The 27,754-nt window shown below is 36.1% G+C and overlaps 1 protein-coding gene across 7 annotated transcripts in view; it reads left to right on the top strand.

The window, feature by feature from the left end:
* Epha7 (EPH receptor A7) overlaps positions 1-27,754 on the top strand; it is a 152,936-nt gene that overhangs the window by 37,944 nt on the left and 87,238 nt on the right. For all 7 annotated transcript variants that reach the window (XM_057790224.1, XM_057790223.1, XM_057790222.1 and 4 more), the window contains exons 4-5: positions 19,249-19,404; positions 20,223-20,558. In XM_057790224.1, coding sequence (XP_057646207.1) covers positions 19,249-19,404; positions 20,223-20,558 — 492 coding nt within the window. The remainder of the gene's footprint in view (positions 1-19,248; positions 19,405-20,222; positions 20,559-27,754) is intronic.

Raw genomic sequence — 27,754 nt, 5'->3', positions numbered from 1 at the left:
TCACATGCTAGGCCAGCACTCTGCCTCTAAGTCATATCCCTGTCTCTTCTTGTGTTATTTGGAGTGATTAAATATTTGAGTATGATTTCATATTAGTTATATATGCTGTATGTTTGTGCTGGATCAGCATTTCGGTGTGGGGATGACCTGTCACTCCTAAGCAAATGCATTTGTGCAACTGCTGGAAAACTTCGCCTCAGTCAGTAGATGCTAGATTGTAAAATAAACACAAAGCAACAGAGGATTTTGGCTCCTTTTAAGAAGCAGAATCCAGAATCCGGTATTCTACAACCTGAAGCGACTTTACTAGAATAACAAGTAGATATAGAAGTAGATGCCTGGTTTGTAAACCAATTTTACCTACCTATCAGTTTCTCAAAATTATGTAAATTCCTGTGTTCCTCTGAGTCCCTACTCTCACCATACACCTCACATGATGCTGCGGAATCCAGTTTACTGTTGTAAGTCAAGCAACACTCCCAGCTGCAGTAGCTTAAATGTGAATCCACTGCTGTGTGATGTGTACTTGGAGAGTTTGTATGCTAAGGACTCGGATGTATGTAGTCAAGATTGTGGTGCTCTGTTTCCGAGTACTCCGCCCTTGGAATGGCCACCGGGTCCTTTTCTTTGCAGTCATCTGCCTGTGCAGATTTTTTCAGTGGTTTTCCCCTTTCCTGTATTCTTCTTCCTGCTGGCAATGTCTTAAAAGGCACCGATTGATTTCTACTTCTAGAATAAAACAAAATCCCTGACTCGTCTCGCCCCCTCTTTCTTTTATTCTGTCTTCTTGCTCTTCCTGTACTTTCACTTTCCTCAGCCATGGCATCATGGCCTTGCATGTGCTGGATTTTTCTCTGTCTGTGTGTTTTTTCCTGCTAGCTTTTGTGTCTTTCCCCTCTCGAATATCTTTTACTTATTTTGTGGTTTCATTTACACCAGAGTGTTCCTGCAGTGATTCCCTTCCTTGGCACATAATGCCTTATTGGAACTGCTTGTTTGATTGCTACATGTCTGCACATGGAGGTCTCTAACAGCGGGGACTGTGTCTGTCTTCCCAGTGTGCCTTGTTCTTAGCTTCACGACTACAGGAGAAGCTTTATAATATTTGTTGAATGATTAGCTAATTATTGAAACAATTAGGAATATAATTGAATTGAATTGAGTTGTCGTAATACTAGATAAAGGTGATATAATGTGAGTTTCAAAGGAATAATGGAAATTATTTAACTTGATATGGGAAATGGAGTAAAATAGAGAGTACATTGTCTGCTATTGAAGAAATAATAAATTCAAAGTTTTTTTCTCCTTTTGGAATTTAAAATATTAGGTAGATGTTGGAAGAAGGTCGCTAGTTAGTTCCCTGCCACTTAACCTTGAAATAACCACACTGAAAACTATATTAATTAAATCACTGCTTGGGCCATTAGCTCTAGCTTCTTATTGACTAATTCTTACACATTAATTTAACCCATTTCTATTAATCTGTGTATCTCCATGAGGCTGCAGCTTACCTGGAACAGTTTCCGTGTCTATCTCTGGCGGAGCTACATGGCTTCTCTCTGACTCCACCCTTCTTTCTCTTAGCGTTCACTTTAGTTTCCCTCACCTAGCTCTGTTCTACCCTGTCAGGCCAAGCCAGTTTTCTTTATTCATTAATAGTAATCACAGCATAGAGAGGGGAATCCACATCAGGTAGATCTGTAAGGTAAAAGAGATGGTGACAGAAATGACCCTTGGCGGAAAGATGGCTAAATTGTCATAATGCTTGCCCAGCAAACATAAGGGCCTGAATTCAGCTGCAAGAGCCCATGAAGAAAAATCCAGGTATGGTTGTCAGTGTTTATAATCCCAGTGCTGGGGAGGCAGAGACAGGTGGATGCCTGGTGCTCCATGCCCTGGAAGCCTACACTAATTGGCAATTGATAGGATTCAAGCCATTGAGAGTTTCCCTTAGCCCCAACCTTCAACTTCCTCCCCCCAATTGTGACAGGAGTGGGGGTGTGGTGTATAAAGCACTGAAGAATGACATTGGAGTTTATTCTCTGGTTTCTACCTGCATTTCTGACAAGATTTGTTTCCAAGTAATTTGAGAATTTAGAAGATAAATTTGCCTTTTCTAATAATATTATGTGTGGGTTTTTCATTGTTATTTATTGTTTGGATACTTTTGTAAATTTAGGTAGAGCCCTAGGCTTCATTTACAAGGAGGTAGTTCAGTGTTTGAAGTAAAACTGACACCTATAGGCAGTAAAGACTATTTCTAAGCAATGGTGTATTTGGATTCCATACATGCTAACTCTTTGCTGTACGTTGTATTTTTCTTTAGTGGTACCAGGAACAGTACCCCTTTCATGCACCTATGCTAAAAGTATGTACAGTTACATATGTTTCCAGACAGTGTTGGAATTACCCCCACATAGAAATTATTTCAGTGGAAGACATCTCTGGTAACCTCTTTATGGTAATTAGAATGTAAAGCATAACTTCTCCCCAATATGGTCAGGAATGTGGAATTGTGAAGGAACACTGGTAGCCTGTCATAGGAAGCAATGCCACCTAAGAAATAGAGGGGATGAAGAAAACTTAAAAAGAAAGAGGCAATTCATTTGTAGCTTGTTTTAGAGCAGTGGTTCACAACCTTCCTAATGCTGTGACCCTTTAATACAGTTCCACATGTGGTGACCCTCAACCATGAAATTATTTTTGTTGCTACTTCATAACTGTAATTTTGCTACTGTTATGAATCATAATATAAGTGTTTTTGGAGGTAGAGATTTGCCAAAGGGGTTGTGACCCACAGGTTGGGAACCACTGTTTTAAAGTTTACTTCAAAGATGGAAGGAAGAAATACAGAAATATGCCTGAATATTTGATTTGGGGTGGGGGCATCTGGCTTGTAGCTCTAAGAAGCCTTCTTTGTCTCCTAAAATGAGGAACTCCCCTTGCAGAGGTACCTTTATATATGTGCTCTGATTTAATTTTTTCAAACCTATGGGCTTAAGTGTTTTTTTTTTTTTTAATAAAATGATACAGCTGTTTAGAAAATTACTCTGGGTGTAGGAAGGATCTTCTGCTTTATGTTCTCAAGAATTATGTTGATAAGGTGTCATTCTGAATGATCCATGGTAGTTGTTTGGTTGCAAGAAACCAGTGCAGAATTAGTATCTACAATTGAGACTGAAAGGAGAACGTGCCCCTGGTTCCTGCTGGTGATAGTGTGGATATTCTCTTGAGTATGGCCTCTCTCTCTCTGTGTCTTGTCTTAATTTCACTATTTATAACAGGATGACATATTCCTCCTAATTTTGTCTATTCTCCACTACATCTATTTATAATAAATCATTTCTACTGAAATGTCTGTGAGTGTACTAATGAAGATGAATATCAATGGCCAAAACCCTAAAATATTTATTTAATTATTTATTTGTCTCTTGTATCTTTGAAAGAAAATAATGGGAATTTTCATTTTCTTTATTGGTTTTTAGAGGAAAAATATAATGTTCTCCAAAGTTGTATGGAAAGCAGAATGATCCATATTGTTCATCTGTGGTGATTGAGAGACAAGTTGTGTTCTCTCAAAAAATCACCGAGTGCCTTACTTTTATTAGTTGCCTATATGCTGTTAGAGTATCGTAAGAGTTTTAAGTCCTTGAGATTTTGTTCAAACTTTGTTAATTGTTTTAGCAACGTGTAACAAAATACATAAATTTAAACATGTCTTTGGCATACTTTATCCATTGTAGAATAACAGGTAGAATTGTTACACTGTCAATATAACAGTATCAGGCCAACTAATTTTGGCCTGGGCAAATAAAAACTCATGAAAACAGAAGGGATATTGTGTGAACTTTCAAGTGCTTTTAAAATTAATTTGAAGTTATTGAAATTGAATAAGTCCAGTCAATATATGTTGAAACAATTAAAGGATTTTAAGTTCTACATTTAGTTAGGTATTTGTTTTATATGGCACCAGCTCCCGCAGTGCAGTGGTTAATGCTCTGGACTTTGAATACAGTGATCCGAAGTCGTATCTTGGTGGAACTTGTTCCTTGAGGAAGAGACCTGGTCAGTCATCCTCATCAACTCAGACCATGAAACCCAACATAAATGGGCTGCTCATGCATGCTTCAGCATCACCAGGGTCATGTTTCACTTCTTTCACATTGTTTATATAGCAAACTAACTATGCAGAATGTTTGTAAGAATACGGATATATACATATATAATTAAAAAGTTTAGTTAAACATCTATTGCCTGCCAATGCATTTTGATATTCTCTGATGGCCAGCAATTCAGTATTTACTACTTTCATAGTACTCTTGGCAGTTCATAAATTCTTTATTCTCCTGCCATTTTCCGTGAAATTGGTAGAGGTGCCTATGAGTCATTGAGTTACATTCTGAAAGGTTTGCTTCTCCACATATTAGTCTCATAGTAAAGTGTGCCTTTGAACTTTTCAAAAATATATTTTAAACCCTGCAACAGTGTGTTACTCCAGTAGTGTGTAGAGTTTGGATATCAAGCTTTTGGTGCTCCAGGATAGGCACCCAAATACAATGGAACTAGTATCTATAGCATTAGCTTTTATTGTCACAATTTATTAAAAACCCTTCAGAGATACTTATGATTCATGAGACAGCACCATAAATTTCCCATTATCTTTAAAATATCCTATTCTCTCACATGCTGCTCTGTAGGAGTTCTAAGTGATGGGCAGCTTGTAAAACATTAATATCAAATTCTGGATCATGGTACTGAGAGATTGTGGTGAAACTGAGAACCTGCTCCATATTGTTTCCAAATTAATGCTGAATAATAGAAATATGATTAAATGTGGTTTAGTAAATAATGCAAGGTTTCCTGTTCTTTCACAGTGTTGGTTGAGGAAGTCAAGTGTTCTGTTCCACACCTGACGGTCTGTTTTTCATTTGACCTATTTGCCTTTTCTTGCTTTCCTTTCCTCTCTCCCTCCCTCTGTCCTTCCCTTTCTTCTTTTCTTTCTTCTTAAAACAGGGCCCGACAGAAATCCACTGGTCTCTCTCGTTAGTGTTGAGATTGAGCAATGTGTGCCACGAAGCCTGATTATTCAGTCTTTCAATAAATTTCTTGTATCAAAAGTTCTGTTTTAAAGAAAAGGTTGAAAATGATTACTCCTAAAGCAATCATTTCTGATAACTTTGATTTTTTTTGCCTTTTGCTATCAACATAAAGTGTAATCATTTATATTGTAAGTATAAAATTCACTATAGAATATATATCAAAGTCTTATCTATCTATATATGTTTGTGTATCAAAGATATTTAAATAGAAGAAATAATTATATTGCCTCCTCAGCTCTTTTGGCTGTTGTTTTAATACATACATTACGTGAGTAAGATGTATATAATTCAGAAGAGACCAGTATATTTTAAGAATTTGCAGTTGTCTTAAGCATATAACTTTATTTAAATGGGTTCTAGATTTAATAAATTTGTGTTATAGGTTTCAGAATGAGGCTACTATATATACATTGCTGATTATTAAATTTCTATGTGGAAAAAAGTTCAGCTAACTGTACATACTCTTAGGCTATTAGAGCTGCAAGCACAGTTAGGTGCATGAATTATTTCATAAGTGAACAGAAAACTGTTTAAAAGTTGAGAAACTTCATGACAGCTGACTGCGTAACTAAGATGGATTTCTTATCAGGTCCATGTTTCATGCGGCTAGCAAAAACTGTACATTTTATTTGAATGAAATTATTTCCTCTGAACTCTAATTTTGTGAAATATTTTATATCACTCAACACTGTTTGTATAAAACGTAGAATTTAAGTCTGGGGAAATCAAAGAACTTTGCCACCTTTATTGACATCATGTCTAGACATAGTCCTTTAACGTCTATAGCTTGAAAGGATTCACCCTCTACCCTGTTTTTTAAGAACTTTATTTAAAATCTAGTAATTTAAACTACAAAATAATCATGTTGAAAAATGCAGAGGGTATGTCTGTCTTCTCGTAACTTCCGGACTCCTTTTCCTTCCGTTTCAAGCTGATTTACCCTTTGTCTTTGCCCCTGACGTTATGTTCACTATTGTGAGATCGATGCAGAGTATAAAATGGCTATTGTTAGCTTTCTGGTTTCCCCTGTAATGTAATTCAGTGACAAAGTATTTATTTCAGAAATTACACAATGCTTATTTTTTCCCCGAAATTATATAGTACCAATCATTCACCTCTTGGTCTTTATATATTTAGACATATTTATTAATTTCTGTTTTCTGTATTTGCTCGAACATTGACTCAAAAAGAAAATTCAGCTTAAGAGTTTTATAAAATCTAGGCTAAGAATTTTGCCAAACCCATTCAACCCAGTATTCACCTGGGACAGTTTTGTACTTAAACTCTATCATTGACTTTGTATCTTATCCCTTCATCAGAATGCACTATCTTAACTGCTTTAAAACCTATAGTCTCTCTTCTACTTAGTACAGATGGACAATTCCAAATTTGCACTCAGCTTTCAGATTGCTTTCATGCTAAGATATTAAGATAATTTAATACACTCTCAGCTCTCTGCCCAGAACACTATTTTCTAGCACCACTAGTACAGAGATAAAATACGTTCTTCTGTTCATTTCTCCTATTAATTATAAGAATGATCGATACATTTTTCATTTGTTCTTTCCCATGAGAAAACTTGTCAGGAACTCAGGTCGATCTGCATCACTGTATTGGTGTTGATCACATTTGCTTTGCTGAGCTAGCCATTGCCGTCTCTGGAGTCACTAGTAGTGCTATGGTTTATTTTTTAATAGTAATTTTATGATTTTATACTATACTTGTTCCAGTATAAGCCTGGAAAAGAAAAAATAGCATGTGGACCTGTGAATAAGTTTTAGGCCACATTTTATTATAACCATACTTTAGGTCAGAGATCAAATTAATTCTTTAACCACAGAAGTATAATGGTAAAAATGCAAATATATCAAAGGACAAATTGATGTATATGTGTGTTTGTGCCTATAATAAATGGTAACAAAAGATGTAATGCCCCATTGTATTTAAATTGGCCTTTGTTCACTACAATAATTGTTTTAAAGAGCACTAGTAAGAAATAAATTGAAAGGGTTTCTATAACAAAGGGCCTTAGTGATATTTTGTAGTTTCTAATAGAAATCTTAATTATATGAATTTATTTTAATAGTGGCCTGTCTAGTTCCAAATTTCTATTCATAAGTGAAAGTTTTATATTCTTACTGTGTGACAATGCTAAGTAATATAAAACTAGATCATTTTCTCCTCACATTTGGATGCATTGTATTTGTGGGAAAAGAATCTTTTTTTAAGAACCCAGAGCCCATGGAAACTGTTACTCTTTTACCATTTTTCTTTGAAATAGAGCCCTGAGCCAGGGACAATCTTCTCACTTACAATTCAGGACTCACTAGTTTTCCTCCCTTGATTCCTCTCTTCCATGTTGAAGGGAGATGTCCTGGTTACTGTCATAAAATGTTTTCCTCGTCATTCCTTCATTTATTTATGTCACTCTGTTAAATGTGCTTATGGAGTCACGTTAGAAATCATGTTAAGACGCCTGCTCTGTTGTGGCTGTCCTGTGGCTGTCCCTGATAGTGTATCAAGGAGTGTCATTAGAAGCAGACCATGGTCAGTGGCTCCCTGCCTGAGGTAGCTGAGGTCTAGCTGCCACCAGTCAGAATGTCACCTGCCAGTCCCATTGATTGGGTTTTTACGAAGCATTTAGTAAAAAGGTGTCGTTGAATTAGTCTTGAAGGTGCTTGGCATGGAGGTTTATGGTAAGAGTGCAGATTTGTCACTGAGTTGAGGTTAACCTGTGTGTGCTTCAGAAATGCATGGGTACATATGTCATAATCCCACCATTGGGAATGCTAGTGAAGTAGCAGAAATGCATGTAAAGTACTAGTTATAACAAAGTCAATTCTGTGAGCTTGGTAAGGTACACAGTGAGGTCTCAGGAAGGCAGAGATGATGCTTTTAAGCGGTAGGCGATTCTCACAGCCTTGATTGCTATTAATTAAAAAAAATGACGTCGTTGGGATGCCACTTCATGTATCTAACATAAATACTTTTTCTAACGCGAGTTGAAATGATGTCCTACTCATTCCTGTATTTTCTGTTTGTAAGTTGTTGTTGATTTGGGGTCCACAGGAACTGAAAAGAAAAGGATCACGTATTTTCTAGGTGTGGAGATAAAACCCAGCGATTAATTACCTAGTTTCGATTAATTACCTTGTTTGCTTTTACAAGCTCCTAAGGGTGGGGCCCAGACATAGTATACTTGCGTTTGCTTTTCATTTTGTTTTTCTCATAGATCTACAAATGTATGGGTTTGTTGCTGTTCTCTTTTTTTTTCTTTCTTTATTCTTTTATTTTTTTAATTTTTTTGTAGCTAGTTCATATTTTTTTGAAGAAAAGAAAGAAGCATTGTGCCAAGCAACATCAATTTTTTTGGTAAAGATTTATTCTGCCTTTTATTTCCAAGAATTAAGGATGAGTGAACCTCTTCACCACCCTGATGCATCTTTTTTAAAATGTCCTGCTTCAGGGTAAACAGATTTCTTTATGATCTTCAGAAAAATTTCCCCTGACACAACAGAAATGGTTATTTATCTCTCCACATGTTCAAACGGCCTCCAACTGCTTTAGGGGTATTTGCTTCACAAGACTTAGCATTGATTCACATTTTATAATCGCCTAAATAAGGCAAACATAGACCCCACAAAATAGCTGTAAAGATAGCTTTCACTTATGCTTATTTTACTCATTTTTTAAAATTATTCTCACAAACTGATTATGAAATCTCATGTTATACTGCTTTGTGTCGAGCTTTGCTTGCTAGGAATGGCTCTCTTTTTGGCTTTGTATTTTGCAGACAGGTTCTGTAAATATGTATAATCTAAATACATCATGTGGAGACAAACTAGCTTTGGTGAATACTCAAGAATAGTTTAATTTTATTTCTTTCTGCTGAGTTAATGGTTTTCTTAAACTTAAGCAAATTATAGATGTTTGTGTTTATGTTTATATTCCTTGTTGAACTGAAATGTAAAAGTGAGGTAATCTGCCCTTATTGACTCTTTTGCTATTCCCATTCCCACCAAGAGCCTCTTTGAAAACCAAGCAAATAGCTGTCAGAAATAGCCTTCTGGTTTAAATATAAGTGGTCAATAATAGTCTTTCATGTGCTTCCAGCTTGGCTCTTTGCACTCTTTCTCACTTCACGTTGATAAAACGCTATGGCTTTGGCAACAAAGGCAACTTTACTGTTTCTGTTCACCACTGAAATCAGAGATAATTGGGCAGCTGCAAAATATGCACGGTAAGGTAGAGTATACATAATTTATAGAAGCTATTTCTTCTGATTCTTGGAAATTCTGTGCACATAAACTCATTATCTGATTGTGACATATTAAGCTTGTCAGTGTGGCGATGGGTTATTTTTAGAGGTCATCATATTTATTCTGTAAAGGTAGCCTTCATCTCCATCGCCTAGCACAGAAGTGAGCATACAGGTGGCACACACTAATTAGCCAATCAGGGAACAAACCAGTTGGTTGCATTTGGTTAACTCTTTGAATTTCTTGCTGTGTAAAACGCACATCTGATAGAAGATAGGCCTCGCACTTATCTCGTAGAAATCTGAATGAGCTCAAAGACTTGAGTAGAAATGGATAAAACAAAATAATAGTTGTTATCTATTTATTGTGTGTTTATTCCGTGTCAAGCACCATGCCTTGCCGTCATTTCACTATCTCTTTTAACTCATGATGGTCTTTTAAAAGCTGACTGTATTTTTACTGTAGATTAGAAAATTGGACCCCAAGAACTTAAGCAAATTTGTAAAGCTCACATAGATAGTAAATGCGACAGAAACCAACCTCATATTGGGGAGGTTGTGCACGCTGACTACTTAGCCTCTGGCCTGACATGCCTGGCAAGTACTCTACCAGGAGTCAAACCCTCAGCTCAATTGACAGCTGTATGGAAACAGATGGAAACAATGATGGATGTAGAATTTAAAAGGTTGGTCATTTAAACTTTTTCGAAAATTTATTATTTATTCGTTATATGTATGTGTACATGTTGTGACACATGTGTAGAGGTCAGAGAACGACTTGTAGGAGTTGATTCTCTCAAATGATGTGGGCTCGAACTCAGGTCTTCAGCTTGGCAGCAAGTGCCATTCATTATCTGCTGAACTATTTCACCAGTCCTAAAATACAAATATTAGCCTTTGAGACATTTTTTTTTAATGAAAAATTAAAAACGGGAAATTCTCACTCATAAAAGTTAGGTATTTTGGTGTGTAGTCTACATTGCCTTACCTTTCTCAGTATTTTGTTATAAAATGAATGAATAATACAAGAGAATTTGTAAAATACGTGGTAGGTATTAAAATGAATATAAGAGAAATATTCGGACGTAACCTTGACGGTGTCATAAATGCTATAGTACAGTAAATTATCCCTAACTAGAATCCCTACTGTAATGAAATCTCCTTTTTGCAGCCTCTTGTTCAATCACATGGAGTAAAGAAAATCATTCAGAGAATGAAATAATGTTGTGTATCCAATAAGCCATCCACTCAGTTACTACAGATGAATATTTGAGTTTGATAAATGAGCTGTCCTCGTTTAAGGGTTTAAGGCCCATAAGAAAACCATAGTAATACGGTGATTCAGCACAGTTCCCAAATCCTGAGCATTCCTGGTTAACTAATTTTAAGCACACTGGAGCTTGCAAGTGGAGGGGTTGGGGGAATGGAGGGAGGGAGGGAGGCAGGGACAGAGGGAAGGAGAGTGAGAATGTGCAGTCCTAGACTATGACATACGGATGGTATTGCATGGGACTCAGAACGGCAGGACGTATGATTCTTAATCTTTCTTCGTGTAAGACCTGATTTTTTTTCTTTTTAATACTCTATATGATTTTTAACAAGACATTTCTGCACCTTTATCTACATGAGCTGATAAGAGCGTACAGAATTTGGAAAAGGGTTTTAAATAGTGCCTCAGGAGAGCTAAATGTGTTAGACAAGACCTGATAGACAGCCAGGGACTGTAAGGGAAACTGGTGTGTACATTCAAGAAAGCCCTTCTCTTCCACACTCTCCCTGAAAGACCAAGCCAAATGCCCTGCCTTTGCAAACCACTTTTTGTGATGTGTGAGGGAGATGTAATAGGACCATGCATGGTTTTAAAGACAGCGTTTCAATTAACTCTGTTGCTGAGTCACTTGCTGCCAGGTAAATGATTGCTATAAGCTATTCTTAACTGTTTCCAAAAAGATATGTAATGTCATAAAAATAAATCCAAACAAGACAACTAAACCCCAAACCATTTAGTGCCTAGTATTTTAGAGTTCATAACAAAGCAACAGAGGAAATTGAAACCTACTGTTAAATGATTTCCCCTCAAGCACATGCTCTCTTGTGGTCAAGGAAGATCTGAACACAGGTGTTTAAAATCGAATCCACTTTCTCTGCATCACATTGCCTCTCTGTCATGCGCCAGCATTTGTAAGGAAAATAAAGAAGACAAAAAGCAACTAGAACATTTTAACCTGACAGCTTTATTCTATTTTTCTTACCACTGTGATCGTGATGCCCTAATTATGATGGTATTCTGGTAAAAGAATGCTTAAACATAGCAACTTATCACTTTTATCATATTCTATCCATTTAATTAAAAAATGCTTTACGTACAATATTTATTTATTTTTACATTACAAATCTTACAAATTTACATTATAAAGCTTGATTTTTTTGTTCCCACCTTTTAACAGAAATACAGTAAATATTCAATTAAATACACAAAATAAGTAACAGACATCATGCACTTACTAAATCCCCTGCAGTGAATTATTCTTCTCAGTCTTAAAAATCTGAAATTGTTTCCAGACACTTTAGTACCTGCTTTCCCGAACAGAATACCCTTCATGGTCTCTTTTCTACATTTTTTGTGAGTTAGTTATAGGGTAATGCGGATGGTGCTTCACAGACAGTAATATGTTCATTACATCATGTTGTTTTTATCCTCCCTGCCCGCTGTTCATTCTCAATGTGAAAAACCATAGCCTATCAGTGACAGGAGGTCTGGATTCCAGGCCGACTTTTGTAATTATTCCCACTGCGGGCCTGTCAATAGGATTAAAATACAGATTCTGGATCTGTCTCTCCCAGATGAGGTCAGCACTTTGAGCAGGGGGGAGGACTGTTTCTGCAAGCTGTGCTTCCCCTCTGCCTTATGGAAGCAGGGATATTAACGTGACACAAATATTTGAAAGCTCCTATGGAAACAAACTCGCTTGTTCTGAATTAGGCAAAATATCCATCTGCAATAAATAAAATGATGGCATTCATTAGAGTGCCGACTATGTATGTACATAGATTCTAAAATAATATTAAAGCCCAGAAAGTTTCAATTACAGAACAATCCTTTAGTTCATAATTAATAAACTCTTTGCAGCTGTGTTACTGTGGCCGGAAACATCTGCAAAGCCTCATATTTAACACACAGACACACACCATTCTTTTAGAAAATGTTCAATTGTGCTTAAAATCACAGGTCTAGAAATGAAGTAAGACCTGAGGAAGAAGAATCTAGTTTTACTCAATTAGCTCAGAAGAAGCCGGAGTGTGGGTGACGCAGGGGAAGCAAACAGCCTTTCCCTCTCAAAGGGCAACAACGAGAAGGTGCATGATGCAGTCAGTTGCTCACTCATAACCAACTATATAGATGTATTCAAAGACTCCCCTGCAGCAGGGCATATGGGGCTTCATGATTGTAATCCAATTAGTCCAGTGGTAGACTCAGAGGACCTGAAGTTAGAGGCTACTCCAACCTTGGCTACTCCGTGAGTTTGAGGCTAGCTTGACCTACATAGACCCCATCTCAAAACAAAGAAGTAGAAATTAAATTAAACATATATTATAAATCCATAATTATAAATTTGAACTGTTCATTATTTCTATTACATGTCAAGTGTCTACTCAGATAATACCTAAACTATGTAACTGTAAACTGTCCACCGAGTGAACATATGCGGAAGGACATTAATGGTGTAAGCTTTTAGAAATTTGTTAGTTATTTCGTATAAGTATGTAAATATATTATAAAATGTTTGCATGTAGAGTATATTGGCTGAAAAAGAATTTATGAGAAAACATTATGTTTTTTTCTAAAGTTTGTTTGCTGGAACATTTAGACTTGAAGCTGTATTATTGCCACTATAATGTAATACAGTTAATATACCATAACGCGCGGCGACTGAAGTTCAAAATTGAAGATTGTGGTGTAGCTGTAGGCGCTGCAAATTACTTTTAGGTCCTTGTCATGACCATCAACAAGAAGCAGTTCCCAATAACAAACACTCACTACATCTTATTGCTCCGTCCAATGGCCTTAAATCCTTTCTAATGTTGATACTTACCTGCTGGGTGTTTCAAATAAATGAATTTGCATGTGTAATGTTCTGTAACTTTATTCTTGCATGTATCAGGTTATTTTTGCTTTTCTGTGTGTCAGAATTTAGTCTTTTGATGAATATATAATATTCCATTACATTTCAGAGTAACTACTTTTACCCATTTGAAGAATTAAATACTCAATGGCACGGAAGAGTCACTGACTCTGTTTCCTATTTATTCTCTAAAACTTGTTATTCTTTTGTAGTTAATTTTCTCCTGGTGGATTTTAAATATTTTATTACATCTAAACACAATGTATTTAGATACTATCTACCCCAGGACCCCTTCTGCTCCTTCTTTTGCCTGTCCCATGAACATCTCTCAACTTCATACCAATTTCCAGCCTTTTTAAAAATAGCATTTTCAATTTTATCCTCTCTTGTTGGTGTAGTTGGGTCTCAATAATGCCCTTTGATTTGCATTACTATAATGGCTAATGCTGTTGTACATCTTTGATTTTTGTGTGTGCCTGTTAGCCATTTATATATCTCCTGTGAAGAAACATTTATTATTTGTTATTATATATGTTCTTTAGTTTCACTGTATTCATTTATTACTTTCTTCGATTGGCTTGTATGTGTGTTTTAATTTTGTAATATTTCTTAAAAATCTCTTTATGCTTTTGGTAGTATTTTATTTTAAGTCATGATCTTGTAATTAAAGATAAGATTTTTTTTCATTCTTGTCATGTATTTTACTTGAATGTCCATAATTTTAGGGACAATTTAGGACCTTCAGAATGTTGACGCTGAACAGCTGATTGACTTTCAAAAATGGAAATGTCCAAATATGAGCAAAGTTTGTGATAAATGTGCACGAAACTGCCGTAAATGAAACCTGCCACAGTTTTAAATTTTTGCTTCTGTGGTATACACATGCGTGCATGCATACCTGTGTATGTGAAAGTCAGAAGTCAATCGTAGTGCCTTGCTGGATTGCTTTCCATTTTTTCAGCGGGTGGGTGTTCTTATTTCTTCGAAACAGTCTTTCACTGAACACAGACCTTCCCAGTTTGCCTGAGGTAGCTGGCCTCCTGTCTCCACCTTCTGGCACTGGGATTATAGGTGGGGATCATTGAGCCTTGCTATTTATGGGAATTCTAGGAATGAAACTCAGGCCTACATGCTTGTCCGGCAAGCCCCTAAATCTGTCATTTCATGGAGTGAATAGATATTAATAATTTTAGACATAAAAATATCTAGGTCCCAGTCATGAGTCAGTAACTGTGATTTAGTCAAGGCATTTTTTTTTTTCAAAGCTTTCCTAATGTACAGTCAGGGCGAATCCCCAAACAAGATATGGATTTTTAGTTTAAATGTCAAGGGTTATGTCAAGTATGCCTGAAATAAAAAGTAAATGAGCCCACTCCCAAGTAGGAAGTTATTCCTGACTGTAGAGGATTCTTGAGTTCTGTAGATTTCCTAGGACAAGATTGTATGAAGAGGGTATTTATTTATTTATTAGAATATTTTTTATTTGAAATAGAATTATATATCACTTTACTCATCTCTTTCCTTTCTCCCTTTATCCTTCCTCAGTCCCCTCTCATCCTTCCTCAAGTTGATAGCTTCCTTTTCTTTAATTTTTATTAACACACAAACAGACAGACAGACAGACACACACACACACACACACACACACACACACAGACAGAGACAGAGACACACACCCACAGAAAGAGAGAGAGACAGAGAGAGAGAGATCTAAATACTTCCTGCTGAGTCTGGTTTTGGTGGTGGTGCGTTTCAAGACTGACCACTCTGCTTTGAACAACCAGTAAAGGTGCTCATCCCTAGAAAACGCTGACTTTCCTACTCTGGCAGTCCTTAGCTCCTGGGGGTTCTTTTGTCTATGAATGGGACACCATGGAATGTCCCACATTCCACTTTAACATGTTCGTTGGGATTGTCAGTGTTCCAGCCTTGTTTACCTGCTAAATAATTAGGTAAACTTTCCCTAAGTTTACCTCCATAGGTCACAAACTAAAAGAACCAAGCCCATCCTTATATTTGAACACTAGTGTGGATGGGAGAGAGCCATTTTACCTTACTACTTAGCCTGGAGCAGAGTGAACAATGCTTGGTGTTTTCTTTTTCTTTCTTTCTTTCTTTTTTTTTTTTTCTGTGGACTTAAGGAATGTTCATTTAGAGCACACATTCTTTAAAACAGAGCTACGATTGTTCTGCTGACTGCATTAGACAGAAATCAACTCAGAGGCCAGGGCCCTCATTGCTCTAACACCTGGAATCCAGAGAAGGCAACTGTGGTAATGTGATTGGTAGGAATGTAGACTCGCAACTGAATACAAAGATTTGGAATCAACTTTTAAAATACTTTTTTTGTGTGTGTTTGGACGTTAAGTGCATTATTATTTTTCTTATGTAATTATTTTATAGATAAGTAACTGGATTGCTTTTTAACTTTGTTAAGGAATTTAAGTTGAAAAATTATTTGTATAAAGTTTACTATATAGAAGGGTATATTGTCATTAAAAAATGAATAATAAAATTTAGTTATTTTATGGCAGCAAACAAAAGATCTTATTGTATGCTACCATAAAATTTTGTAGATATATTGTAACGGGAAATGTTTATAGTCTAGTATATAGAACTTTCCTAGACTCTTTCTTGGGTCTGGTTTTCTAATTATGGAACAGACAAAACAAGCAAAACTTACTTTAGCATACAAAAATTGAGTTAGGGTAGTAAACTTATTTATTTATTAAAGGCCCAAGATGAAAAAAAATCAGTCAAAAGAATCAAGTTCAGGACTTTGTGTTAACACAGAAAACTACCATTAAACTAGGTGAGAGTTTATTCTTAGAAAGACAATTAAATATTTGAAACAATATTTTATACATAACCTCATTCTTCATGAATGCCTTTTAAATCCATGTTCAATTATAAAAAGCAAAGGCTTAAAAAGGCAGAACATTAAATTAGTATGTTCATTTTTTTAAAAAAATTATTCTCTCATGGGTTGCATTTCAACTGCAATTTCCCCTCCCCTCTTCCCATCCTTCCTCATCACCTTCCCTCTCCCCAGATCCACTCCTCCTCTTCTGTTTCCCTTCAGAAAAGAGGAGACCTCCCAGGGATAGCATGCAAATATGGCATAACAAGTTACAATAATGCACACCATATTCACTCAAGTTTTCTTTGAGTTCTAGTTCCATAAGCGACTTGCAGTAAAGCAATGGAGGAAAAGTGTTTAAAAGGTTGGTTCCCAGTTCCTAGGATGTTTTCTTCTATAAGACCATGTGCATTTGCAGTGAGTATCCCTCAAATCTTTCTAGTGCATCTTAGAAAACCACAGGCTGTTGTAGAGAGAAAAGTGGCCAGAGTTCCTGTGCAGATGTTTTCTGTAGTCAGAAGACTGAATTCTCTTTCATGTGTATTCTAGAACAGGCTACTTTATAAGTTTATCTCATTGGTATTTGACTTTAGCTCTTTTACATAGATATCTTATCTGAGTTTCTAATTTTAAGACTGTCTGTTGCTTCCTTCCCAAGGTTTTCCCACCTACTTGCTCTCTGTTTTCCCAATAGATTCAGGTCCTGCCCTCACATGCTCTTGCTTTTCTTTTTAATACCCTTAAAATAAGGTTTTGAACTTATTTTAAATGACTCTAAATTGATAGTTTCCTTTGAGCTTAAATGAACTCACTTATTACAACTTATCATTTCCAGTATTACCTGCACAGAACCAAACATTACTTCCAAGGAAAATAATTATAAACAATTTTCTAGTAATGCCTCTATTTAATTATAGCCATGTATGCATTTCATAATTGTGTAGTGCCAGATTTCATAGTAAAGTTGCGATCATCATTTTAATATTCTCATAAAAGTGTTTTGGAGTATTGGCACATAGACTTCCAATCTAAAACAATGGCAGTAATTTAGTAGTGGTATATTAAAAACAAGATAATAAGGATCGATTGAAAATTACTTAGAATAACTAAAAGCCTTGAGAGGCAGCACTAAAATGAGACTCTTGTGAGCAACTTACGTTTTTTTTTGTGTGTGTGTGCAGACCTGTGTTCTAAATCTAGTTTTAACTTAGGGAAGAGGAATTATTTGAAGAATTCAGGTTACTTTTCCCTCAAATCTGTTTTCCCATCTGTTAAAAGGGAAATAAAATGTAATGAAATTTGAAAGATGAGCAATAAGACTTTTAAATTTCATAACGTTAGATTATTATAAGATACATTCTCAACATCATGAATGTTCATGAAGAAATTCACTTTCTAATTTGGGGTTGTTGGGGGTTTCCCTTTATTAAAAAAAAAATGGGAGAAAATTCTTAGAGATTCCGCTAGTTAGCCTCAGTTTGCTACCAGAAAGCCTGCATCTGCTAAATGTCAAATCATAGTGTCACCATAGACTTCCATAGTTCTTTCTCTTCCCACTACTCTCCTTTAAAAATAAATAAGTGACAATACATTGTCAAGAACTCTCTTTCTGGCATTCCTAAACGGCAGTGTTTCAAGGTGCAGACCGAAGCAGTGCCTGCTCTGTTTTCTCCCACGTCATCTTTGATCTTTGTATACAGATAGAACATGAAGCAAGATACAGTGGTCATTTACCAAGGAACAATGTGTGTGTTTGTGCGTGCACGTGCATGAGTGTGTGTGTGTGTGTTTGTGTGTGAAGTTTATGCTAGACTCTTACCAGTTAACATCCTTCAATAGGGCACGATCAAATCTGTATGGGTTGTTAATTTTGATGTAGTTTTATATTGGAGGGGTTTTCTGTGTAGTAATTGCTACTGAGAATGTGTTAGGATGCATTGTATGTCTTTGTCTAATGTAACTGTTCCTGTTTTTCACTTGTCTATACTGAAAAAAAAACAATTTAGTGGAGCAGACTGTGGGGGATCTTAATTTGCAATGAGATTGTGCTGTTTCTGGTTATCTCTCTGGATAATATTCTGGATATTTTTCTGGGCAGTTTTGAAATTTTTAAAAGTATATTATTTAGATTTTAAGAAACCAACACTGTTTACAAGATAGGTATATATTATAACATGAATTAAATTTATAGATGCACATGAAACACGCAAGATTATTAAGAGCTGCACGAATCCTAGCTTCTGTGGTTCTCTGCTCTTTGCCAGGCACAGTTGCTGGCTTCTTGGGGATGAAACTCATTGTAGCACAGGAGAAACAGGACCACCATTCACTCCAGGTTGCATCTCCCTTCTCCCTGATGATCAGTTCTCCTCTGCTCAGGACCACCAGCCACTTCAGGTCGCAGCTCCCCTCTCCCTGATGATAAGTCCTCCTGTGCTGTTAGAATTAAAGTATTTCTTGTACCAAAACCATTTGTATCTCAGAGGCGAGCCTGCTGTATAATTGTATGTTTTCAACTTAAAGCTTGTATTCCCTGGAAATTTGGGGCAAGGCATTTCATCCATATGCAGAGGAAAGTTTCTCTGTCATTATTGTTGCTCTTCAGTTCCAGTATTGATGGAAACATCCTTTGTTTTTTCTTGAATTAGTCACCCTGCTCTTCGGTGTGCTAACCCAGCTCTGAGCCCAGCTGCAGGAGCAACTCTTTGGTATTGTTTGTTTGTATCATTTTATGTTAAAATCTAGTGTGAGATTGAACTGCTGGAATATATTAAAACACGTATTTGCTCATGGAAGGTTTCACAAAAGAAATCCAATATCTTGGTTTTCTTTTTGAAGACTGTTCTGAGATTAAACAGTAATGGCCTAGTTCTCCTCACTTTCTCTCATCACTTGCTTCCCATCCAGCCTGTGGCCGCAGGTTCTACAAATCTTCCTCCCAAGATCTTCAGTGTTCCCGTTGTCCAACCCACAGTTTCTCTGACCGGGAAGGTTCCTCAAGATGCGAATGTGAAGATGGGTACTACAGAGCTCCTTCGGACCCTCCCTATGTTGCATGCACAAGTAAGTTCAAGCCAGAAAAACAAAACAAAACAAAACAAAAAAATGGCGTTTACTTCCTTTCCATTGGTCTGTAACACCCAGTCATGAGATCAAGAAATAATCAAGGCAGGCTTTAAGTTTGAAACTTTTAGTTTTTCATATTTGTAAGCTTTTCCATAAGCAGTTTCAGTTAAGAAGTAATGTAATTTCATTAATATCATTTCACCTCTTGAAACCAAGAATCATTTAATAATGACTCTTTTATATGTGGTATCCCTTAGAAAATATTGCAAATTATTGGCTGTGGAGTGTATGAAATATGACTAAATAATTGTGTTTTCCGAACTACAATTCTAGTGATAAACAAGAGAGCCAATCTTACATATTGGTGCTTCAATCAATGAGTGTTTGAGAGGCCCAAGTAGAAGGCAGTCTCACTCATTGCTCTCAGTCACTCTCCAGCATATTGTGAATGAAATAAGTGTGTTTATTCTTATATGGTTCAAAGGAAAGCTACACAATCACACAATGCTTTACCATGGGCATGCTGTGTTAATTGCCTAGGAGAAACACTGTGAATGAGTGTAGCAAAAGTAGATAGGCAGTTGGCATCCTGTTCTTGTTCAACATTGAATGGAAAATAACAAAGCCTCTTGCCAAGTGTTACAGCTTCTCTAGTGAAGACAGTGCATTGTTTCTATGAAAGACATCATGGTAGCCATTCTTCTGGCTTTCCCATTTTATTCTAATAATCCTATATACATGCCATTGTTCATTTTGTTTGTATACATTTTTCCTCTCCATTTGCCTGCTTATTTATTTATTTTTGGCTTCCAAAGGGCCTCCCTCTGCACCACAGAACCTTATTTTCAACATCAATCAAACCACTGTAAGTCTGGAATGGAGTCCTCCAGCAGACAACGGGGGAAGAAATGATGTCACCTACAGAATATTGTGTAAGCGGTGCAGTTGGGAGCAAGGCGAATGTGTTCCATGTGGAAGTAACATTGGATACATGCCCCAACAGACGGGATTGGAGGATAACTATGTCACTGTCATGGACCTGCTTGCCCATGCAAATTACACTTTCGAAGTCGAAGCTGTGAATGGAGTTTCTGACTTAAGCCGATCGCAGAGGCTCTTTGCAGCTGTTAGCGTCACCACTGGTCAAGCAGGTAGGTGCCGCGTGTCTTTACTGTGTTAGCAACGCGGGGCTGCATTAGTTAGTGGTTCTGCTTGAGTGGTTGTTAGCATCACTACACGGAAATTCATTTTGCCAGCTTATTGATTTAACTTTTACTTATTTCTATTACCTGTTCACTGACATTTATTCTTTTTTTAGTTCTGGCAAAGGACATAAAGGCAGAAGCATTTTAAGCCAGATTAAAGTGCTGTACTTTGAACTGTTTTGTTCAAAGTTCTAAAAGAGGAACAAGAAATTACTGGCCAAAATAGTGAATAGTATGTGTCCTTTTTCAATGTGGTTTATGCTTAGTATTATAATCTACATGTCGGTTAAAAATAATGAATGGTGTTATTGTACCATTGTATATTTTCTGGCTAATTTTTACCGTATACAATATGATTCTTGTAATATCTGAAAACTTCCATTTTTTATTTGCATTAGGGTATTTAAATGTTATCACTGTATGTGGGTGGGGTCCTGTGACTCTTCATGATTTTGTAACACATACTTAACAAATTTAATAAGTATTTCAAAAGAAAAGATAATTGTGAACTTGTAGCCTAGTCTCATATTAGCTTTCATTATTTTTTAACTGATATTTGAAATGCCTTCCTTAGTTTTTGTTGCAGTTAATGTGTTCTGAAAAATGTGTGTAATGAATTCGGCTTGAAAAGCCAGACATTTCTGAAACCACCAGAAAAATCTTATTACTGGAAAAAGTTTCAGAAATTGCAGCTTTTCTCAGCAGAAGCTGTTGAAAGATGTTATGCAGTCAATATTTAGTAGATGTAGCCAAGGGTTAGGTTATCACCAGTCCTAAAAGTGGTCTGCACTAGATGGTGGAGTTTTGTGAGCATTGCAATAGGCTTATAGGAAGGTCCTTGTGGTCTTCGGCTGAGTGAAACCAATCACCATCCTAACTAAATGTCTGCTCTAGCCCTCCCTTCTCTGTTAATTTTAACACCGTGCTGTCTGTTTAAATTATGTCTATATAATGACAACTGCATATGGACTTGTGCTGAGGAATATTTGTATATATATTGTGTGTGTGTGTGTGTGTTTAAAATATGGTCAGTGGACTGCTTTTGTGTTGTGGAAAGCACTGCGAAGGAATTAAGATAAAAACTGAAACTCCTTGCAGAAGAAATATGTTGTTTCTCTACCTGGTCTCACTAAGAAACAATCAGAAAGATGGGGTTTGGTGTGAAGAACTTGATTCAGGGTAGAGTTGAGATTAGGCAACCAGGGAAGAGAGAAGCAAACAAAAGTGGGCAAAGGGAAAATTGAGCTGTGATGTAGTCTTCTTGTTGGAATCTTATTCGGTCTCCAGGGAGCAGTTTCCACTTAATGAACTTCCGTGTTATCCTTTGTTGAAATGATTTTATCCTCCGGTGTTTCCCAGATACTGACTGTAAGTTTCACCTGGAAGGAATATGGTATCATTTTGCAGACAGAAAAAAAATCTGATGGAGCAGAGAAGTGAGTTCTGTTTCTTGGCAACTGTCTCAGCAGCTGGTAAAATAATTTCTTTTGTCCTTCACCAAAGGGACTGTGACCACCACATCACACCATCCATTACATAAAATTAAGTCATATTAAAAAAAAAATAAGGGAGCAAAGTTCAGGCTGTACTTAGAGAAAGACAATGTTCTGGGCTAGTTCAGTGAAGATTTCCCTGAAGGGCTAGTGAGAGCCTCATTGTTGAAAACAAGACCTGATGCAGTGAGGATAGCTGGGTTTGGGGAGAAAGGAAGTTGTTAACTGTTAATTTTGTTCACCCTCCACAACACGTCTTGCCTACTAATTGTGGTTTCTTCTGCCTCCGCTTTTATTGAAAATAAATTTTTTCCCCTCACATGCTGTATCCTGATTACAGGTTCTCTTCCATCCACTCCTCCGAGTTCTCGTTACTTCCCCTCCCATCCAGATTAGGCTTCTAAGAGAAAATAATGAAATAAAACATAATAAGATAAAATAATTTCGAAAAGTCTGTCATGCTAGAATTGAACAAAACTAGCAAGGAGATGGAAAAGAGCCCAATGTAAGACGGTAGAATCAAAGAGCCATCAGTTAGCACACAGGGAGGGGCACCAGCCTGGCTTCTCCATGTTTTATAAGTTGTGTAGGTGTTGTCTTCAGCAATGTAGCCTTGCTGTCAGATTGTGGAGAAAAGCCTGTAGTCTTGACAACAGCCTGGGTTGTTGGAGGACTCCAATGGGACCTTTTTGGCTAACAACTCTAGTCTGTGTGACCTAATCCAAAGCCTGGAAGCTTCATTTGTTGAGACGAGATGTCCACGTCCTGCTATGTCTCCCCCACTCTTTTGTGATTCCAGTTAGATTGCCTTTAACAATTCTCTAAGTATGAAGCATGTATTTTCTGAAGCCACAAGAATGTACCTGGACGTCAATCAGTGTGGTTCACATATCCTAATATCACTATCACTGATAGCTTAGTCTCTTTTCTCTCTTTTATTCTAAGTTTTATTGTACAAGAATAAATGGGTTTTATAGCACTCCTGTATCATATCATTAAATGTTTGAGCAAATTTGTGAAATTTTATAAGTAAAGCATTGAATTTAAGAATATGGCTTTTAAAGGAGCACTAGTAAATTTTTTTGACCCAGGTTATTGCAAGTAACTATATTGACTACCTCAGACTTTTCAAAAGTGTGCATATAATTATATCAAAGCTTTTTCTTAAATCACTTAGTTACATAATCCAATACATGGGTATTCTCAGGTTAGATAAAGTAAGAACTATCGAGAGAAAGGGGATCTAATAATGTCCTGACAGAATAACTTGGAGGGATAACTTTCATAAATATAGTGATATCTATGACTGCCATTTCATTTCCTTTCTTTAAGGAAAAATATAATTCCATAATTTAGTTGAATTCAGTTTATATTTTCAATGCCCAGAATTGATTTCTCAGTGTAAAATTTATTTCAGTGTCCCTTTAGTTTGATTTGTGACATTTATGTCACAAATAAAATACATTGGTGAAGTGATATGATATAGCATAATGCATAAGCAAAACTATACTAAAAAGATACTAGCACAAGTCATTTTCTTCAATTTTCAGAAATAGCTGTATTCACGTGAATTAATGTGATTCAACTATAATATTTTAATCATCTTTTTTACAATGACTTAAAGTGGATACAAATCAAATTACACATCTAATCTATAAAATAATTTCAATTTAAGTTGGTGTATTTTTATATTTCTTGGAAATCTCTAACCTTGGTTTGTAGTTGAAGGAATATGCTATTAAGAATAAATATCTTCTTGTTCTAGAACATTTACTGATTATGTAAAGTAAGATTACATTCAGCAGTCTCCCTAAGATATCATTAGTTCACCACTAGATATAAAAAGCTACCAATACAAAAAAAAATATAAAACATCATGTAGAGGAAGTGTTAATTTTATTAAAATATGGGTGTATGAGCACATCTATGGAAAGCGGTGATCTCTAAGCCAGGAAATAAAGCATCAACAAAGCAGAACCCTGTTGGACTTTGTTTCAGGGACTCCAGTCTCCAGAACTGTAGGAAAATTACTTCAGGTAAGGCTATGATATGTTCTAGCAGACCATGCTAATACAAGTTTTCTTCTTTGAAAAAATGGTCTTCATCACATGATGTGAAAAGAGAATATTTGTTTTCTGTGAAGGTGAGGCCAAATAAGGCATCTGCCCCTTTGTGTCCTGAGCAAACTGAGGGGTACAGATATTTATACCATTTGTGATTTTCCTTCTCTAAAATGTCTGAACCTGTTTAGTGAGGAGCCCTAGGAAAAGCCAAAATAACCTGCAGTCATGCTTAGTTTTCCATACACAAGACAAGTTCCTTTCTAAGGATATATGGAGCCTGTGGTGTGATGGTGGCAGAAAACTCTGTAGAAATTAGTTATGAATTTTTGTTCCAGTTTTCAAGCTTGAAAAAATTTGTCATATTCTTGGCAATTTTAATCTAGCAATTTGCACATGATTAAAAGTAAGTGCTGTATATAATATTCTTGTGAAACAATTTTTATCACTATATTTCAGAGAATTAAATATGTAACTTACTAAATTTAAGCACTTTCTTTTAAATAAATACTGGATTATTACCCCTGAGCAGTCCATAATGGTAGTATTATGTAGAGTGATTCTTAGATGATGTACTACCCTTAATAGAAGGTCTTTCATTTTGCTGCTGTAATTTTATTGAGTCCAGGCCTTAGCCAACTTAAATGCTTCCTCTTAAACAATATTTAGAAAGGAATAATTATTGCACTTTTAAATTTTAAAGAGTTTCTGTAATTGTGAACTAGAAAGTAGGTTTCACTAAAATGTGTCCACTTGTTCTTTTTTTAAGTAGAAAAAGTACAAACCCCATTTTCACTTAGAGACCGAAGATTATGTACAAAAACAAGTGCACAATATATAATCTTTGGTAGATATCTGTTGAATTTGTTATCTGTTTCCGGAGACACTAAACAGCTAAAAGTAATAAAAATATTATATTTATTAATATGTTAGTAATTCAAATGCACAAAAGGTTTCTAGTATGAATTTATCTGGAATGTACTCTTGGTTAATCTTAACCAGTTATCTCAGTGGTTACTGTCCAGTGTACAGACTGCTTTGGTGTGGGAGTCATTAATCTGTTCTAGTGGAGTCAATTGTCAAGCCATTTCTGTGACTAAAGTAACAGCGCTATAGAGGCAGATGTAATTTCAGACCATGAAAGGCCAGAAAAGAGGGCTTCATAAGTTGTTTGTATATGAACGTGTGTGTGTGTGTGTGTGAACAGGTAATGATGATGATAATAAACACACGGACCCCAGTATTAGTAGCACACGGTTCTCCCAAGCCCCAGTTCCTATATTCTGCCCATTCCACTCATGCAAACCACTTGAGTTCCTGAACCTACATAGTGGCATCACCTTGAGAGCAGGAGATGGTCTTTATATTGAGAAGCACTTAGTTGTTCCATTTCAGTACCAGTCTACTAAAAGAGAGAGTAAGTGTTGATTATTTTATTCCTTGCTTTGTTGGTGATGAATTGAAGCAAATTCAATTCAGATAAGCAATCTGGTGGAATGATGCAGAGCTATCCAGAAAACATCTGTACTTATCCACCAATGCAGTAAATTAGAGCTATCTAGAAAAGACATTGATTCAGGGGGATCATTAACAGTTCTAACCAACTGATCCAAGTAATAGGGTAGAGGAGAGAACACTATCAAGATCTTGCTTCTCAGATCTGTCAGTTATAACTGCAATAGGCTGCTCTTTCCTTGTTTAAATCTGTTTTTTATGACTTTGTTCTTTTAGAAGCAATGGGCAGAATCAATTAAGAGGTGAAAGGTCCATGAAATATTATCCAACTTCCCTGTACTTCATTTACAAAGAGGTCAATCAGAAAGGGAGAGATAATTGCTCCATTCTAACAAAATTAATCCGGGACACAGAGGACAGATGATGAATGCTCTGTGACAAAATATGTGGCAGAGATGCACATATAGACCCATGCATACTTGTCCTGTCTCCGAGAAGGACCATAGAAAGAAGTGTGTGAAAAACAATTACCATAGGTTTAAACATGCAGTTCTTAATTTTCCATTGTATTTTGACATCAGATAATTAGCATCTCAAGGTTTGATAATATTGGGTCATTATGTTCAACATATAGAAGGATTCAGAACATTGAGCATAGTATAGCATCCATAAAAACAATTATATGTGATAAAAAAGCAAACAGTGGTTTAGTCATTACCACCAGTAAATTATAAAGTGTTTTTAATATTTTTAGTCACAGCTATTAATTCTAGATGTGTCAGACTATACCATATATAATTTATTGTAGAAACATGAATATAAATGGCAACAGCAATATATACATGACGAAAAATGCTTTTAGAACTGCCAATGTTAGGAGCTAGTAGAATAATATCACCACATGATGAAAATGTAGATGGAGTGGCTTCTGAGTCCCACAGCAAGGTTATCACAGCAATGACATAAGGGATGCTTTCCAGCTAGGTACTGATAGATTCAAATATCTTACGCAGTCATCTGAATGAAGACAGGAGGAAATCCATTGAATTTGAACATATTTGGAGCTATGAAAAGCAGTTCTGCTGGGAAGCTTGAGGTAGAAAACATCACAATCCTATTTCCATGGTCAGAAACAAATGCACTGTGGCACAGGCAGCAAGACATCCTTGGTGTTGGCTGAACTGAATTGTAATAGATTGCTTTTTATGCTGATTTCATACAACATTTATCAAACTGCTAAGGACTGAGACGGAAAATGAGTCTGAGTTGTGTTTGGAAAGAAATGGCTGCTGTTGTTCTTTTCTAATGCATTATCATAACCTTGTTTTCTCCTCGTTTTGACATTTCGTTCTGTTTCCTTACATGCCTGACATCACCAACAACCCAAATTTAGCCTCACATAAATTTTATTGTTGAGAATCTCATAATATCAGAAATAGAGGTCATAAAAGGAGACATGTTAATTCTATTAAAAGCTATCTATCTATCGATATCTATCTATCTATCTATCTATCTATCTATCTATCTATCTATCTATCTATCTATCTATCTATCTATCTACTATCTGTCCAGTAATATGTTACCATTATTAATGTGGAATGCTATGAAATCAATATACATCTTATCGAGGGACTTGGTCTGTAACTATACATATATCTCTATGGACATTAATATAGCTTGTTATGTAGTGTGGCTGTTTTTACCTTCTGTTTCTCCTCTTTTCTGTATATCAGAGATTGTGCCCCATAAAAGATGCTCACCTGTTTTTAAATGTGGCAGGATCTGGCTGGATGCATGTTGGTGATAGTGACAGGATGGGTGACATATCTGTATACGAATATGTACTGGTGCTTGCTGTGCTTGAAATTCATGAAAACACACACACACCAGAAATGTTTGAAAATTATTCCTACTATTTTCAAGATTTGTTAATACTGCACAAATTTCATTTTATCACTTAGTCAATTTTTTATTTTTAAAATTTCTATAAACAAACAGAACTCCACGAATATATTTCAACAACTTTAGGGTATTAATAAAATTTGTAATGTACACCTGCTGTACTAAATCCTGTTATGTCTGAAAAGATGTCAACTTCCTTTAAACTGCCGGCTGACTCTTCTAAAGCTTCATT

This window comes from Chionomys nivalis, chromosome 16, assembly GCF_950005125.1.
Source record: "Chionomys nivalis chromosome 16, mChiNiv1.1, whole genome shotgun sequence".
Taxonomy (NCBI): Eukaryota; Metazoa; Chordata; class Mammalia; order Rodentia; family Cricetidae; genus Chionomys; species Chionomys nivalis.
The sequence above is the reverse complement of the archived record's forward strand: the minus strand, read 5'-3'. Positions and strand labels throughout refer to the sequence as shown.